This window comes from Ovis aries, chromosome 12, assembly GCF_016772045.2.
Source record: "Ovis aries strain OAR_USU_Benz2616 breed Rambouillet chromosome 12, ARS-UI_Ramb_v3.0, whole genome shotgun sequence".
In the NCBI taxonomy this organism is placed as follows: Eukaryota; Metazoa; Chordata; class Mammalia; order Artiodactyla; family Bovidae; genus Ovis; species Ovis aries.
Window position 1 is genome coordinate 74,904,800 of NC_056065.1, and position 17,931 is coordinate 74,922,730.

Genomic DNA, 17,931 nt, shown 5'->3' on the forward strand with positions numbered 1-17,931 from the left:
AAAATCTAGTGGGAAATGAGTCATCTGTCCAGGAGGGGGTCTTTGTTCTGCTCTGTTGCCAGGGGATGTTCTAGATGGATTCTCCCTCATGTCAAGAAACTGAATCAGGTGATGCTATGAGGCTTCAGGACGATCTGCACTCTGATATCTCTTCTTTGTTTCTCTATAGCTTCTATGGAATTCACAAATACAGCCATAACTGGTAATGCCACAGTGTCATCCAACCCAGGAATATCTTCACCTGTCCCTACAACTACGTCCTACTGGAAAAGCATGAACTCAAGTACTTTTAGAAGCACCAACCTCTACAATGTCTCTCAGGACAGCAATGGGACCACAGCAGTCACCTCAGGTAAAGATCTCAAGCCCCCAGAAGGATGCTACTGGCACTTGGGTGAAGCATTAGGATATTTGCAAACCACCTCTGTCCTCTATGTTCCCCCACAGATGGAAACATACAAGCTCCTTTTAATAATGGCTTGAGTATCATGCTTAGGGAACCCTGAAGTATGTTCTAGACAATTCTTCCTGTAGTGACAGCTTTCTCCAGTCAATGTCTGGGCTGCTCATTCTGATCAGTAATTCTCCTTGTACTCCTGGGTCCAACTTAGTGATAAAGAAGAATCTATGATCTTTTCTAAGGAAAGCAAACCACGTACAAATTGGGGGTCTTTGGTGTCTCTAAGGTACCAGTTTCAATGGTCAGTTTCAGCGTCTTGGAGGGCATTTCTAACACATTGTAGATTATAGCTATGGTTTCAACAGCTGGCTGGAAATGAGTTGCCAAGGGTTAGGACATGAAGTAATTTTTGACTCCCCAGATTCCCTTTTCTGGGTTGAAGTCCGAGCCTATGAGAATGAACTGAGATGTGTTTGTGTGTTTGTCTGTGTGTTTATGCCGTTGTGCATGTGTTCACACTGTGTACTGGTCAGTTCCAGCGTCTACAGTCAATTTCACGTCTGCCTCTGAGACCCTCCCAGCCTCTGGAGCCGTGAACTCTTCTGTCCAACCACAGACCTCTTTAGCCACCACGGCGTCTTCTACCCTCATCAGCTTTGCGACTTCAGAGGCGACTCTGCAGCCCAGCACGTTTCCTGGAAATATTTCGGATTCCCTATACAATAGTACCAGCCCTGTGACTTCTTCCATTAATACCTCTCCATCATTTTCTCCTACCCAAAATATCCTCAAGGTGGGTGAACTGGGCTAAAAATGACAGATTACCCCCTGACTTCATATCTATGCAAGCTCTCTCCCTTCCCCTTAACCTCTGCTTATCCAAACCAATGAATTTTGATCATATAGGATTTCACATGAGAAATATGCAGCTTAAAGATTGCTGAAAGGGGAGGGAAAGGGGAGGGTTTGGTGGCAAGACTGATCTGTGCCATGGGTATAATGTTTTCAGAGAGTAGAGAGTGAAGAGGATTCTCAGGAATCCATCTAAGCCTTGGTGGTTCTTTCTTATACCTCTTGGTCTAGGCATGGACCAAGGTACCCCTCTCCTTTGGGCATGTTTGGAAACTATCTTGCATTTAATGGTGCTGCTTTTCCCAAAATGTTTAGGGCAAATACTGTTTCCTTTCTGCCAGAGGGTTTGGTGGTATAGCAGGTGTAGAGAGGGAGTGAGGAGCTAAGAAGACTGGGGATGTTAAGCTCACTCTGCCTTGTTCAGTCTTGGGGCTTGTGGCTATCAGCAACTTTCAGCAGGAAGAGTCGAAAATGTGAGGGCATGGAGCCTGCCAGCAGGCATGGGAGACCTGCCTGGTTTCTGTTTTTAAGGGAACCAGAATAGAAATCTGGAGAGTCCCAGGGCCCAGAAGTAAAATGAGTATCACCAGAGTCTGCCTGGCCCCCTCATTATCTGTTCCCCTGCAAGTGTGTAATTCGCTGGAGGGAAAACAGCTCCAAGGGGAAAGATCCTACCCTTGTCCATATGGGCAGCATTCAAGCCAGTGTTTACCAAGATTGCAAATAGCTACTTGCCTGCAAGCCCAGGCTAGTAACTAAAGTTTTGACTATCCGATGTGTTAAGAAGTGAGGTGAAAGAAGAGTGTGTCTTATAACATTCTAGTCTCCTAACAACCTGTTTAAATTTCTTTTTTTTTTTTTTGAAACCTCTTTAAAACCTATGTCATAGAAATCAAACCAGAAAAGAGGTGGGGAAGAAATGATGCTGACTTATTTACTTTTTTTAAAAAATACAGACTGAAATAAAATGTTCCAGAGTCAAAGAAGTGAAATTGGCCCACAGCATCTGCCTGAAGCTGAATGAGACCTCCAGCTGTGTAAGTCAAACCCCTCTGCCCATTCTGTCCCCCTCCCTCTCCTCCCGAAATTACTTCTGAACCTCCTTAAGGTGAGTCTTGGAAGGAGTGAGCTGGGTGGAGGCAGGCTCAGTTTAACATGGACAGGCTGCTTTGAATATTGAGCTTTGGATTTAGGGAGTAAGAGGCCCCATCTGGTGGACAAAGAAGGAAAAGATGGTTTTATTTAAATTTTCTTTCCCCCCTCCTCTATTGTACTGTATAAGCTTCTCAGGTGACTCCGTGGTTAAGAACCTGCTTGCCAGTGCAGGAGACATGGGTTCCATCCCTGGGTTGGGCAGATTCCCCTGAAGGAGGGAATGGCAGCCCACTCCAGTATTCTTGTCTGGAAAATCCCATGGACCGAGGGGCCTGGCGGGCTACAGTCCATGGGGTTGCCAATAGCTGGATATGACTGAGCACGCACACATGCATATTGTAATATATAGTCCGGTTTAGGTTTGCTTTTATGTTAAGAAAGTCCTTCAGGAAATATAGTCACCTAAAAAATCAATTTATTATTATTTTCATATAACTCTTTAATATAGAGAGAATTTTTTGCTGTAAATGCTTCATTCTCCATATAACCAGTTCCCCTAGCATTATTTTTCCAGTGATTCTCTCCTTTATTGACTGGGATTCTTCCTTTAGTTTGTATTAAGTTTTTCTGTGCCCTCTGCTGTGCTTAGTCGCTCAGTCATGTCTGACTCTTTGACCCCATGGACTGTAGCCTGCCAGGCTCCTCTGTTCATGGGATTCTCTAGGCAAGAGTACTGGAGTGGGGTACATGCCCTTCTTCAGGGGATCTTCCCAACCCAGGGATCGACCCCAGGTCTCCCACATTGCAGGATTCTTTACTGCCTGAACCAGCAGGGAAGCCCAAGAATACTGGAGTGGGTAGCCTATCGCTTCTCCCGGGGATCTTCCCGACCCAGGAATTGGACCGGGGTCTCCTGCCCTGGAGGTGGATTCTTTACCAGCTGAGCTTCCAGGGAAGCCCTTATAGTGTTATACATCAACACTTTCAAGATCTAGCCAAGCAGGTCTTTGCTATACAAAGACCTGTGTATAAGGCATTTTTCATCTATTTTTTTAGAAAAATTTTAGAAACAGCAAGTCAAAAAAACCCACAAAACCATTAAAATTTTAATTGGAACTGCTCTAAAATCTCACCATTTTTTTCTGATTTTTCCTCTGGTATTGTTCTGTGTCTTTTTATTTTTTTAATTTTTAAAATGTTATAGGTTTTATGGATTTCTTAAGACTTATTATATAGATTTTCCATGATATATTCCAGTTGATTGTTTCTTGTATATTAGAAAGTTCATTGAGTTTTTCATATTTATCTTGGGTCTAGCCATTTTCTTCAACATGCTTATTAATTCCAGGAGATTTTTTTTTAATGATTATTTTTCATTTTTAAGGTAAACCTTCATGGCATTTCTCATAATATGTTGCTTTCGTCTTGCTTTTTAGTAGTAATGCCTCTTCTTGCCACTTCCTGTCTTATCACCTGGCAAACTGTTCTGCACTGTATTAATTTTTAATGATGATAGCAGATCTCCTTGCTTTGTTTCAGTAAATCCAGTTTCCTGACAGTAACAATTTCCTGGATGAAAGAAAGAATGATAGGAAGAATGATATTTACTTCCAGAAAAAAAGCATGTTCTTACAAGTTGGGAATCCGTTTCAGGGAACCATATATATGACATGTGACATGCATGTATTTTGGAAAGAGTCTGGGTATATACTGTAGTCTATAGAGGGTGTTAGGTTACTTGTTTTTGTCCATTTTGACTGTTGGTATCTTGTGATTATCAGTTGGGTCATTCTAACTCACAGGTCTTCTAAAATTATACCTAAGAAAATTATTTAGCTTACAATTTTAAAAAACAACAAAAATTTGGAAGACATAGGTTCACGCAATGGGAATAGCTAAGTGCAACTTGTAAAATAGTTAAGCATGAATATACAGGGTGTCCACGTTAAGATTCTGTGTGTTTCTGATGCTGATTTTCAACTCTACTCATTTAAAAAAAAACTTTTTTTTTTTTTTTTTGCCCAACAGTTTGCTAATTATAGCCAAGAGAAATGATCATCTTCTCTCTCTCTCTGTATTATCTTGGCTGAGCACTTATTTTCCTGTGCATTGCGGTGCTCTGTGCCAGAATACTAATTCTTCATACAAACGATTTAGAGCTAATCGCAGACGATTTATTCTAAATGTCTGTCCACTGCTCTTCAAAGTTCACGTTTAACGAGGGTCATCGTACCAGATAAGTGCCAGAAACTTACTGCTGCTCCAGAAATAACGGCTTTTCCTGTGCTGCAGTCTCTCTCTCTCTCTCTGAGGCCTTTACTCTCTAATCTACTTTATGCCATAGCTGAAAAGATCCGCACTCTACTGTAATTTGGGGAGAATCTGCGAGTAGGGATGTGGAAAGATAGTAATTCCTCCAATATCCTGAAGAAGGCTTCTGTGCTGCCCGTGATGAATCAACTCGATAGCAGCACCTATGCAGTGCTGGTTTTCTTTTTTTTCCTTTTCCTTCCGCCGCTGTTGATCCCTGTCTTCCTGGGGGGTTCCTCTTCCCCAGCCCTCAGGCAGCATTGCCTCCTGTTTTCCTCAGTCAGCAATCCTTCCAGAGTTTTAGGCCACAGCTCTTATTCCCCAGATTCCTTTTCCATGAGCCCTACTGCATGCTTCTCTGATGATCAGCCTCTCCCCCACAGCGGTGTGGCGCCTCCTCATCTTCCTTACGTTGGTTTCGTACCTTGGGCGTCAGAGGGCCTTATGGCCCTGGTTCTCATCAAGGGGAAACTCAGGCCTAATGAGAAGCATGAAGGACGTGGGTCCCCCTGACATCACACCCTCGAGTACTTATGTAGCGCTGTCATGCCCTTCCATCTAATATGTTCCCATAACAGAAATAAGCATTGTTCTCAGCTCTCCAGACACTCATTTTACACTGGGTAGACAGTGAGGGTCCAGTCTCCTAGCTCTTGCTATGGGGATTGCTCGGCCTGCCTCATGGACGTGCATCCTGCAGACATTTCTGTCCCAGCTACTCTGCTTTTGCTCCTGTGCTTCACCTCTAGATAGAGGTCACCTGCGTCAGCCAGAGGACGGTAATCCCATACTCTTGTCAAGCAGCTGTCACTGCATCTCAGGAGCCTTATTTGCAGAACGTGTCACCCACGTCGTTCTCCCTGCTGCAACGGCGGGTTAATTAACTTTGTTGTGGTTGTGATTTCCCACATAGTTTTCAGAATGTAAGCTTACTTTATTCTCATGCGTGTGTGAGTTGCTCAGTCCTATCCGACTCTTGGCGACCCCATGGACTGGGGGGCCTGCCAGGCTCCTCCATCCATGGGATTTTCCAGGCAAGAATACCGGAGTGGGTTGCCATTCCCTTCTTCAGGGATCTTCCCCAGCCAGGGATCAAACCCAGGTCTCCCACATTGCAGATAGACTCCACCACCTTCTTTACCAGCTGAGCTGCCAGGGAAGCCCTCATTCTCTTATTATCTACAGATCCAGGGGAATCTACCAAGGAGTCATTTTAATGGTGGTAAAATATACATAACATGAACTTTACCATTTTAGGTGTGCAGTTCAGTACTGCTGAGTACACTCACCCTGTTGTGTGATCGATGTTTAGAACTCGTTTCATCTTCCAGGACTGAAACTCTCCACCCACTAAACAACTTCCCTTTTCCCCCGCCTCCTCCTTCTCCCTGATAGCCACTATTCTTTCTGTCTCTATGGATTTGGTTATTCTAGGTACCTTGTATGAGTGGAATCATACAGTATTTATCTTTTTGTGACTGATATATAATCACTCAGTCTGATGTCCTCAAGGGTCATCCATGATGTAGCATGTGTCAGAATTTTCTGTTTTAAGGCTGGATAATATTCCATTGTATGTTCATATCCAATTTTATTCATTCATTCACCTGTGAACACTTGGGTCGCTTCCCCCTTTTGGCTTATGGTTAATAGTGCTGTTATGAACATGTTTGCTCACATATCTCAACACTCTTATTTCATTTCTTTTGGTATATATCCAGAAATGGAACTGCTGGATCATATGGTAAAATGGATCATATTTTATGATCCATAAAAATATGGATCATATTTTTAAAATTTTGAGGAATCACCATACTGTTTTCCATAATAGCTGCACCACTTCCTGTTCTCACCAATGGGACGCAGACATTCCAGTTTCTCCTCATCCTCACCAGCACTCTTTATTTTCGGTTTTTTCATAGTAGCCATCTGATTGGATGTGAGGTGCATTTGATTGCCATTTCCTAATGATTAATGAGGCTGAGCATCCTTTCATGTGCTTACTGACCGTTTGTGTATGTTCTCTGCAGAAATCTCTATTCCAGTCCTTTGCCCTCCAATTTGTCTTTCAGAGCTGCCTGTCTTTAGAACCACGTATGTTTATGAGCAGGGGTGATATTTGCTCAGCTGGCTCACGTGCCCCTTGTGCTGTCACAGTCACTTCATCGGAGGCAGGCTGCCTCCAGATAATGTCCCCCAGCCCGTGTCTTCCTTGCCCTCCACTCAAACACTAAATGTCAGTTTCCATGCAGAAAAAATAACTTGCAGATGGGGGACTGATGAAGACAGTGTGTCTTCTGGAGAGAACCTGAGATCTGGGACACCCTAACTTTTGGTCAGCTGCCCACCTGTGTGACTTGTAATGGGTCCTTTAATTATTCCAGTCTCTATATGAAAAGAGAGATTTTAGCTGCATTGCCAAGCTTACACCAAAGTCAATAAAATACTGAGAGAGAGGGAGGAAGGGAGATAGAGAGGTGACTGATCCTAGGGTTTTAAGATTGAGTAATATCTTAAAGTTTAGAAAAATACCTGTCCCTCTCTCCCCCTACTCCAATATTTAATGTGCTTCTTTAACATGCTGAGTCTTTGCAAAGTTTGAGAATGCTGCTTTAGAAAACTTAGGTGGTTTTATTATGATGATGATAATTGCTTTTATAAAATATTATGTGCTAGCTGATGAAGTTAGGGGTCCACCAGTCTGATTCCCATGAGCAACATGGTGAGGCCGTGGCTTCCTCCTGCCCACTGTCCCATGATGCCTGCCTGCAGCCTCTCTTGGGGGAGGATGTTTATTTCAAGCATCCGGAGGCGCATTGTGCTTTGTTCAGGATCCACCTGCTTCTGTCCAGGCTCAAACACAATTCACTGATGCTGTTGGATTCCAGAGTAGGAGGGAGCCTGGCTGGCTACTGTTATTCCCCTGAATCGAGTCCAAGAAACTAAACAAGGGGCGGAGGGCCCCTGTGTGGAAGTCAAACCACTTGGGGCGTTAAGATGAACAGGAGTTCACTGAGTTCTTGTTTTTCTGGTGCTATGCTTCGTGTAGTCTGGGTTCAAAATTATTTAACGTCCACCTACATCCCCCCACCCCCCACTAAGAAGCCTTACAGTCTAGTCACAGAGAAATGATAATAGCAGTAAGGCAGAATGTGATTAAACATCGACGTGTAGATTCTAGGTGAACAGTCTAGGAGGTGTTGCTTCAGAACAGCTGCCATTTATCCCGTGCCCGCTTGGGCACTTGTCAGACACTCTTCACAGACCAGCTCTCCAGTCACCATCCCTACTGAGTCTTCAGCTGAGGAACCTCACACTCAGATGTGCTGTATGACTTGCAAAGAATCTAGTAAATAGCAGAGCAAGGACGGACACCCAGTCTGCTGGAACACGGGGACTGGCTTCTTTGAGGAGGGGAGGTGGAATCGAGTCTTGAAAGATGGAATTCCAAGGGGAAAGGCCATATGCTTCATTCCCGGGGCAGCCCGTATTGTGAAGGCTGCAGGCTCATGCATGCCTGAGCATCCTCAGGGTGGCGCCCACACTCCCGAGGCCCTTCCCCAGCTTCTCCTGCGTACAGTCTGTCCATTCTGTGAGGCCTATTTTGAGATGTTTCTGATAACCCCGAAGTAGGTGTGTGCTTGCTCTCCTGTACATGTCCATGGTACCTCTCTTAGGGTTCTTACCATGTGACTAGCTCTGTCAACTCTGAAGTCTCTTTGTGCCTCAGTTTCTTCATCTATAAAATGGGGAGAATAATAGTATTCATCTCACAGAGTTGTGTGAAACATAAGTGAGTCAACATGCAGAGAGCACTTAGAACCAGTGCCTGAGACATAGGAGGCGGCATCTGTCTTCATGGCCGTGCATACACACCAACAGCTCTGACCACGTGGAATTCATTGCTCGCCCTGCTCCATACGCACACCACACACACGACGCACGCACGGAGGGATTCACGCAGTCCTGATCACCATCGGAACAGCTGAGTCTGATCGAGGCGGAGCTTCATAGGACTCAGCACACCGAGGAGGGGCCTTCTTGTTTGACTTGTTTAGATTGTCCAGGAGCCCCGTCCCCCTGCCTCTCTCGGGAACGAGACACATGTCAGCCAGAGACAGCTTACGAGCCCAGAGTCATCCAGGCAGGGACTTCCCTCCTCCTCATCCAGAAGGTGCTTGCGGGGCAGCAAGGCAAGTCCGAGGGGACGCGAGCCCAGATAGGAAGGAGACTGCTGATCACATCCAGTGCGGTGCCCAGACTCCCCACAGCGAATGCTGTTGTGAGGAGCTCCTATCCTGGGACTTCCCTGGAGACCCGCCTCATCTGTCCTCCCAAGGGAGAAGGAGCCGTGGCCTGAGGACTCATCTCTCTGTAAGCTTGGCTCTTGGGGACCTTCTGAGGTTCCCGCTGGACTCGCCCTGCTGTCTGGCCTCCCCAAAGCCTCGAATTCCAGCTGGCAGAAGAAAGCTGGGACGTGAGGCCAATCTTGACCTTGCCTTGTGCAGGAGCAAAGGAGCCTGGGTTTTACTGCCTTGGGCCGCAGCAGTAGGAAAATACCCAGGCTGCTTGCCAAGCTGGGAGGGCCCTGTGGCCTTGCCCCCGGAGCAGCACCGCTCCGCAAACAGGAAGCGTTCTCCTCCACGGAGGCTCAGCTCTGATGCCCCTCACACGCCCCAGAAGTTTTCCCCTCACAGGAAAGCTGTCAGAGCTGCTCAGGCATTTCCTCCCCCGCCATCTGCCATCCGGACCGAGGAGAGAGTCTTGGTTTTGATTCTTTTTCTGGGTAGAGCAGGCCACTCCCTTCGGAGGCTGCTGGAATAAATCCTGGAAGACTGAGGAGGGGGAACAGCCAGGGCTTCTAATTCATCCCTTTCCTGGGACTTTACTGTTGAAGAATTGTCAGAGTTTGTCTTCTGAGTCTGAGCGTCTGACTCCATGGACCAGTCAGCCAGCAGCCTGGAGCGACCTGTCCACCTCATATAAAACTGGGTTCTGTGTCTCTGGTGGGGACAGGGAATGGAAGACTAGACAAGAGCCCCACTTGAATTTGAGCCATGCTGTCTGTGAGACCCCTTGGAGACTGAGAGGGAAGGGGCGAGGATCCCATTGCATCTATAGTCATAAATTTCTTCTCTGCTCCTCACCTCCCTTGGCTTTTCCTTCAATCTCTGGGCCTCTTATAAACTTGGAACAGAGGGTTTTATCTTCATTTTGCATTCAGTTCCGTTCAGTTCAGTTCAGTCGCTCAGTCGTGTCCGACTCTTTGCGACCCCATGAATCACAGCACGCCAGGCCTCCCTGCCCATCACCATCTCCCGGAGTTCAGTATTGCACTGGTAATATTTTGTGTAATTGGTGATTTCTTTTGAACTTAATTTGGATAGTGTAGGTTTACATGGGCAATCCTTCAGTAAGGTAATGGTTCCTAAATTTGTTCTCTGACATCATAGAGTGCCAGCTAAGACCACCTTTTGGTCTTGGGAAATTTTGGAGTTTTTTTTTTTTCTTATTGTGTTTATGCACATATGAAGTTTGCAAGATTTTTTTTTTCACTTGGAATTTTAGGGGGGGAAAAAGGATTCTTTTTGTTTTGAGGGTAACAGTGGGACTTTAATCCAAATTATAGCCTGAGACTCCAGATACAGTGCAGAGGATACCAGCAATCCCATGTCCTGCTCACCACTCTTCTCTGTTGTCCCAGGAGGAGTTTAAGAAGAACAACGAAGAGAAGCTGACCCAAGTCCTGTGTCAGGAGGAACAGGCAGAGGTGTGCTCCTTGCTCCTGGCCCAGTCTGACGTGAAGCCTCAGTGCCTGCTGCTGGTCCTGGCCAACAGGACAGGTAAGGGACAGGTCTGTGCTGAGGTCTAGAGGGGGAGGTGGGCTGAGGATAGAGGATGCTGGGTAGAAACCAGGCATTGTAGCTCAGAGGGCAGAGGTGCCGGCAAGCAGGGCCATGCTGAGTCTGGGAAAGACCCTCTGAGATCTACCCTCACTGTCAGAGCATCTTCTAGAACAGTGCAGGAGGAGCTGTTCGAGCTTCTGGACGCAGCAAACTCTGTTTCTCATTCCAGAAAGTTCCAGCAAGATCAGACTTCTGAAAAGGTACCAGTCTGACCTGAGAGAGGTAAGTTCATGGAGATGAGGGGTTTCAGGGGAGAAAGTAATCATATTCTCCAGACCTACCTACCCTTCCTACCTCTCCACCCTTCTCCAACAGTCTTCGCCCTTCTATCTTTGAAATGAAATTTTACAGTTTGGCTTAATGAAGAGATACCAGTCTTAAGTCCTGTTTAGAAAACCCCTGAGGTCTGTGTCTTCTTGGGTGTATTCAGTGTTGAGTCACACAGAGGCGTCTAGCATGGGCTGGGCTCCTCTTCTAGGACTCACGTCCCACAAGTGGAAGGCTCACTTTTCTGTGGCTTCTCTTCAAGATGGGCATCCAGGACATCTCTGAAGAAGATGTCAGCAGCCACCAGAGCTATTCCCGGAAGACCTTGATTGCACTGGTCACCTCGGGGATCCTGCTGGCCATCCTGATCACCACGTGCTATTTCCTGATGAACCGCCGCAGCTGGAGCCCAGCAGGAGAAAGGCTGGTCAGTTCTGGGCTCCAGGGCAAAGCACATGAGGAAGCTAGGTCTCCTGGGGAGGTCCATGAATGTCACGGAAGGGGAGGAGAAATACCAGAAGAGGTACTTCTGTGCCCTCACACAGGAATGTGTGTGCACGTACCTTACTGTGTCTGTGGACGAGTCGAAACAATATGTAGTAGATGGTGGAGGGTGGCATGAACTGGGGCCCTGCCCCCTCACCATGGTAATAGCTGGTTTGCGTCATCGATTTATTGTTGTCCCTGGGATAGTTTAGCTGGGTACAAACCAGAACAGGCAGCTAAAGCAGCCACTTCTTTGCAAGCATAGTAAAGGCCCGTGGGTACCCAGTGTCTCACAAGAAGGGGACATGTGGAAGGAAACTCGACTCTTGAAGTGGTCTGGAGGAGGGTTTGGCTGTTGGCCTCTGGCCCCTGGCTTCCTCTGGGGACGGCCCAGTTCCTGGCGCGAGTTGGCTCTCGAGCTGCCGTGGCACTGTGTGGCGCCTCTCCTCTGTCCTTTCTCCTCTAGGAGCTGGAACCCTGAGCGCTCTTCAGGAAGAAAGGAGTCTGCACACGCAGCTGCAGCCCCCTCCCCCGCCTCCCCCTCTCCCTCCCCCTCGCCTGGCTCCCATGCTTACGAGATAATGCTCCTTTATTTATACACCATCCAGGGCGAAGACCCTTATTACGTGGAGAACGGTGGAGGCCAGGGCTATAGCTCAGGCTCTGAGGCCTCCCCCGAGGCTCAGGGAAAGGCCATTGTGAATCGAGGGGCTCAGGAGAATGGCACCGGCCAGGCCACCTCCAGAAACGGCCATTCCGCGAGACAACGTGTGGTAGCTGATACCGAACTGTGACGTGGCTGGGGAGGGGCAAGGCCAGGAGGGATCCGGGGGAGGAGCCCCTCCCTGGGTCTGAGCGCTTGCAGCCTCTGCGCCAGAGCGGCGCCCCCTCACCATCCCCCCTTTCCCAGTGCACATACCCAGGGAAGCCATCCCTGGAGGCCCGCCCTGTACCAGGCCAAGGGGCCCTCCTGCCTTCCACGCATTCACCTCCCTGCACCCACCATTGGGCTACTCTGAGGAAAGGTGTGATGCGCACAGCCAAGATGCTGAGAAGCTCCTCGGGGGGTGGAGGGTGGGGGGGCAGATGGTCTTGCAGCTTCCACAGAGGGGCCCCTTTCCTCCTCCTGCTCTCTGCCTCACTATAGGAATTCCCAGGGCAAAGCAGGGGCTTTTCTGGACTGTGATTTCGTCCCAAGAGGTGTTACCTTTTCCTGTTTCTTCCTTGTATTTTTCTTTCTCTACTTTAGGAACACCAAAGCAATCCCTCGAACTTGCCCCTTTGTAATGACCGGTCAGAAAATCATGCCATCTTAACCCATCTCCACCATTCCCCTCTCTGAGGCACTGAGCGTTTACTCACCAGCTCCCCTCTTGCTCTCTAAGGTCCCTGAGCTCCACAGGTAAATCACCCCCACCCCCACCGCCACCTCTGTAGACTGAGGCCTGTGCAGCTTTTCTGGCTGAGCCTGGAACCGGACTCCAAGTTTTAGAACAAGGTCCAGAGTCTGTGTGTTTGGAGGACCTGACCTGGTGATACATGTGGACACATGGGTTCCCACTCAAAGGGCAGAGGGGTGAGGGCACACAGCTTGGTCCCGGTCTCTGTAGGGCCACGGAGAGCCTCTGCTGGGGCTGCTTTTTCTGCCAGTGGGTCAGAGTGGACAGGACCATGGGACCAGATCTCTTGACTCGTGAGCTTCGAAGGAAGCCTTTTGCTCTGAGGCTAGGTTCTGACCTTCACCTCTGTCTCGACGGCCTCCTCCCGCCTCTCCCTGACTCCTGGGTTGAGCTGTGGCCTCAGTCTCCCAGCAGACTCCTTCTGTCTCTGTCTCCCTAACCCTGAACCCTTTAGCCGCTCTGCACCCCGTGTGGTCAGGGCCCCAGGACTTCTCCAGAGGACCCTCACCACAAGCCACCTCTTCTGCAGGTGACCCAGGTCCTTGGTTTTGTTTTTTTTTTTTCTTTTTCCAGAAGGGTGAAAAGGGATCCTGATTTCAATGACGGTTGGAAATAGAACTTTCCAGAGATAGGAAGATGGGGTGGATTTTTTTGTTTGTTTTTCTGAATAAAAAATGCTGTGTGTAAATAATGTAATTAAAGTGATACTGAAACACGTCTGTCTGTGTTCTGTGCCAGCTGGGTGTGTCTGAAGACCAGAGCAGAGGTCTCCCCACGAGACCTAAGGGGACCATGCGGGGATGTGGGGGGTTGGGCTGGCCATCTCAGGGTACCAACCAGGATGCTGCCTTTCGTCTGGGCCTACTGACTGCTCCCCTCTCTGGGGGGACAGGAATGCTCTCAGGGAAGCTGATGCTCCTAGTTGCAGAAAGAAAAGCAGAGAGAATGCCCAGGACTTAGAAGCCATGCCCTTCGTGAACACCTTCTGAGAAGAGGTACATATGCAAAAGATGCCAGGCCATGGGAAGGAACCAGGGCCTGTGAACTCTCAGCTGTCACTCATCCCTGCCCCCAGCTTCGGGCACAACAGTGAGACACAGTGTGGGAACGTCTTTCTAAGAGATCTGGCTGCCCGCCCCTGGAGGGGGTGGTTTCCACCTCTGCATTAAGAAAGCAGCGTAACTGCAAAACTGTCTGTAAGCGAAGCCCTACCCCCAGAGCCCAGACACCCCCACCTCCAGAGCCCAGACACCCCCACCCCCAGAGCCCAGACACCCCCACTCCACCCAAGCCCATAGGAAATGGGGGAAGGGGAGCTGTCAGACATTCAGGACCTTCGGGAAAGGCTCCCAAGTGTGTCAACAATGGCAGAGGTAGTTGGGGCCAAACAAAGGATCCTTCCAGGCTTATCTGGCCCAGGCCAGACCTTTCCCCTCAGCAGCACACCCCGCCCCCCGCCCCACTTCCCCCTTGCTTTTCTCCCACTGCTCTAACCAGAGGTTCCTCCCCAAGACTCGGGGAGGCAAAGGGAGGAAGTCTTGAGGTTTCCTTAGAAGGTGACGGCTGGGGGTTGGAGAAAGGGAAGATGTTAATTTAAAAAAAGTCAGGCTGGCCTCTATCTGGTCACACATCCTGCCCTGAGAATGACTGGAGGAGAGTCTGGCCAGGTAAGACCGGTGGTACGGGGTACAGATTCCCGGGAAACCAGGAGGAGAAAAGGCAGCTGGGTCTTTGAAACTCCTTCAGCCTCAGGCTCAGTTCAGCTCAGTCGCTCAGTCGTGTCCGACTCTTTGCAACTCCACGGACTGCAACACGCCAGGCCTCCCTGTCCATCACCAATTCCCGGAGTTTATTCAAACTCATGTTCATTGAGTCAGTGATGCCATCCAACCATCTCATCCTCTGTCGTCCCTTTCTCCTGCCTTCAATCTTTCCCAGGATCAGGGTCTTTTCAAAAGAGTCAGTTCTTCACATTAGCTGGCCAAAGTATTGGAGTTTCAGCTTCAACATCCTTCCAATGAATATTCAGGACTGATTTCCTTTAGGATGGACTGGTTGGATCTCCTTGCAGTCCAAGGGACTCTCAAGAGTCTTCTCCAACACCACAGTTCAAAAGCATCAATTCTTTGGTGCTCAGCTTTCTTTATAGTCCAACTCTCACATCCATACATGACTACTGGAAAAACCACAGCTTTGACGAGACGGATTTTGTTGGCAAAGTAATGTCTCTGCCCTTCAATATGCTGTCAGCCTCAGGCTCAGCAACCTGTAACAGTACATTACCCTGAGTTTGTCAGAATGTGTAGGCTTTGGGAGCAAGCCGTGTGTGTGTGTGTGTGTGTGTGTGTGCATGTGCGTGCGTGCGTGCGTGCGTGTGTGTTTAAGGGACAGTGTGGGGTGGCAACTGGTTCTTCTTGTTGCTGGACAGCTTGCCCTGAGGGACCCATTGCTGTCTAGAGGAATCAGAACTTCCCCCGCCTTTGATTTGAGCATCTTGGTGTGGCAATGGCTCCACCTGATGGCCGTGCTGAGCTCCTACCGCTCAGTTTGGTTCTATTGCCTCCATGTTGGGTTTCTCTCCCCTGCAGCCCAGCCCATAAACAGCCTAGTCCAGAGGATTCCACACCTGAAGCTCATTTAATTATAGACGGTGACGATTGGAGGGCAACCTATGGCATAGTTACAAACTGAGGCCCTGAGAGGGGAGGTAGCTTGCCCGGACCACCTGGAATTCAGAAGTCCTGAATCCAAAGCTTTCCCCACTCTTGTGCTGGGACCTCAGGGTTCCTGCAGTTGGATGTCCTGAAGCTGGTGAGGGCAGGGTCAGGATAGGTCTGGGGCTTCGTGTCTGGGGCATTTCCTCAGAGGGTGCTTTCTCAGGTCTGGGTAGCCAAGCAAGTCCCCCGACCTTGGTTCCCTCTGCTCTGCCTGCAGTCAGCCCTGGAGAATTAACCTTGGATTGTGGAAAAATGTACCTAGGTGTATCTTCTGCTAAATTTTCATTTCATGGAAAAAGAGGACTGTCCCCTAAGACTGGATATATGTGTTGGTGGCAGAGTGGCCCCCTGGTTTTTCCCTTGAAAATGCTTTATAATAAAGCAGAACGCATATAGAGAAATAAACTGTACAATAAAGGTAACGTGCTTGAACCATCCCCAAACCATTTCTCTTCCTCAGCCTGTGGAAAAATTGTCTTCTGCAAAACCGGAAGGGTTGGGGCCCATTAGACTGTAGAGATGGGATCAAGAATGGTCACCGCTGGGAGCAGGGCGATAATAGCGGCAGTAGGGAGACGAAGTGGAATTCAAAAGGACATTTTGAAGGTAGAGTAGGTAGGACTTGCTCCATCATTTGTTCCTTCAAGTGATAATAACAATAATCATGGCTAACATTTATTGAATACTGGCTGTATCAAAATTGAGATGCTGTATCAAAATTTAAATAGCGTATTTTTGGTTTAGTAGCCACAGAACCCCTATGAAGTAGGTTCTATGATCTCAGAAAAAGAAATGGAAACTCCCTGAGAGTAACAAGGGCCTATGCTAGGGACTCGGTGGCAGCGGCAAAGACGAACAAGACGTGAGTTTGAATTCACGGATCTTTCTTGGCCATGCAGTGCCGCCTACTGGTGGGATTCTAGTCCCCCACCCGGGATCAAACCCGCGCCCCCGCCTGCAGTGGAAGCATGGAGTCTTAACAACTGGACTGCCAGGGAGTCTCAAACGCACAGAGTTTTACATCTTGGGGCGAATACAAGTGCATTCAAACACACACATAAAAACAAAGATAGAAGTTCCTTGGCAGTCCGGTGATTAAGAACCCGCCTGCCAATGCCGGGGGACATGGCTTCAATCCCTGACCCAGGAAGATTCCTCATGCCACGGGGCAACTAAGCCCACGCGCCCAAACTACTAAGTGGGGCTCTAGAGTCCATGAGCCTCAGCTGCTGAGCCCACAGGCCCCAACTACGGAAGCCCTGGGCTCCCGAACTAGAGCAGCCACAGCAACAACAAGCCCTGGGATCAGAACAAGGAGTGGGCCCTGCCCGCTGCCGCTGGACGAAGTCAGCGCGTAGCAATGAAGACACAGCGCAGCCAAAATAAACAAACGTGCGGCAGAGAGGGAGAAGTAACCGAGAAAAGATTCAATGAAGTGCCCTGTTCCCAGAGGCAGGCGGGACCCCTCCCAGCAGGGGAGAGTAGGGGCTGGCTACCGCCAGGCGATGTCTGAGTGGGGCTGTAAAAATGGCTGGGAATGTCTGAGGCTGATAGAAAGGCATACATACGTGTATGTGGAGATGGGGATATAGGGAGGTAAAAGGTCCTTTCAGAACACTGTCTTCTGGGTCTTCCCTGGCGGTCCAAGGGTTAAGACTCTGCTTGACCACTGCAGTGTCTGCAGAGTCTACCCCTGGTTGGGGGACTAGTATCTCACCAGCCCCATGGTGCTGCCAAAAAAGAAAAAAAAAAAAATACTGTTTTCAATCTCACAGTTACCAGAGGGGAAAGAAGGGGGCAGGGATATATTGGGAGACTGGGATTGACTACTTGTATGAAACAGATGACTAGCAAGTCCGTGTACAATGAAGTGAAAGTGTTAGTCACAGCCATGTACGACTCTGCAATCCCAAGGAGTGTAGCCCGACAGGTTCCTCTGTCCATGGAGTTTTCCAGGCAAGAATACTAGAGTGGGTAACCATTCCCTTCTCCAGGGGATTTTGCCAAACCAAAGACTGAATCTGAGTCTTCCATACTGCAGGCAGATTCTTTATCATCTGAACCACCAGGGAGCCCAACAGGTCCTCATTGGCGACCTATTCAATAGGGAACGCTACTCAGTACTGTCATGACCTGTGTGGGAAAAGAATCTTTTAAAAAAAGAGTGGAGATATATATATATATATATATATGTATGTATGTATGTATGTATAACTGATTCATCTGGCTGTACATCTGAAACAACATTGTAAATCAACTTTACTCCGATAAAAAAAATTTTTTTTAAAGAAAGAAATTAACCATTGTATGTGACAAATAAAAAGTGTTTTGAAGTTCCAGGAAAACAAAGCACTGTTTTCCAGTGTGGCAGAGGAGTAGGAGGTATGAAGGGAAGCCAAAAACCAAAAAGATGTGTATCACAGTTTGTGTAGGGCATGTAATGGCTGACCACAGGCATTAATTAGATGTATTCAACAAAAGAGAGAGTCACTGCAGAG

The 17,931-nt window shown here is 48.3% G+C and overlaps 1 protein-coding gene and 1 long non-coding RNA gene across 6 annotated transcripts in view; one reads left to right on the forward strand and one right to left on the reverse strand.

Moving 5' to 3' along the window:
- The window catches only part of CD34 (CD34 molecule), a 23,430-nt gene extending 9,999 nt beyond the window's left edge, over positions 1-13,431 (forward strand). For 2 of the 5 annotated variants that reach the window (XM_060396222.1, XM_060396220.1), the window contains exons 2-7: positions 170-352; positions 934-1,193; positions 2,209-2,289; positions 10,362-10,500; positions 10,733-10,785; positions 11,093-13,431. In XM_060396222.1, the coding sequence (XP_060252205.1) occupies positions 175-352; positions 934-1,193; positions 2,209-2,289; positions 10,362-10,500; positions 10,733-10,785; positions 11,093-11,452 (1,071 nt within the window). In that variant the 5' untranslated portion in view covers positions 170-174 and the 3' untranslated portion in view covers positions 11,453-13,431. The remainder of the gene's footprint in view (positions 1-169; positions 353-933; positions 1,194-2,208; positions 2,290-10,361; positions 10,501-10,732; positions 10,786-11,092) is intronic. The other 3 variants (XM_015099395.4, XM_015099394.4, XM_060396221.1) reach the window with 3 other exon arrangements.
- On the reverse strand, positions 13,238-17,524 carry LOC132657486 (uncharacterized). The gene is made up of 2 exons (XR_009595768.1): positions 17,002-17,524; positions 13,238-14,982 (listed from the first exon to the last, which is right to left on the reverse strand). It is a non-coding gene; the product is annotated as an uncharacterized LOC132657486 (long non-coding RNA).
- Positions 17,525-17,931: the final 407 nt, after the last annotated feature.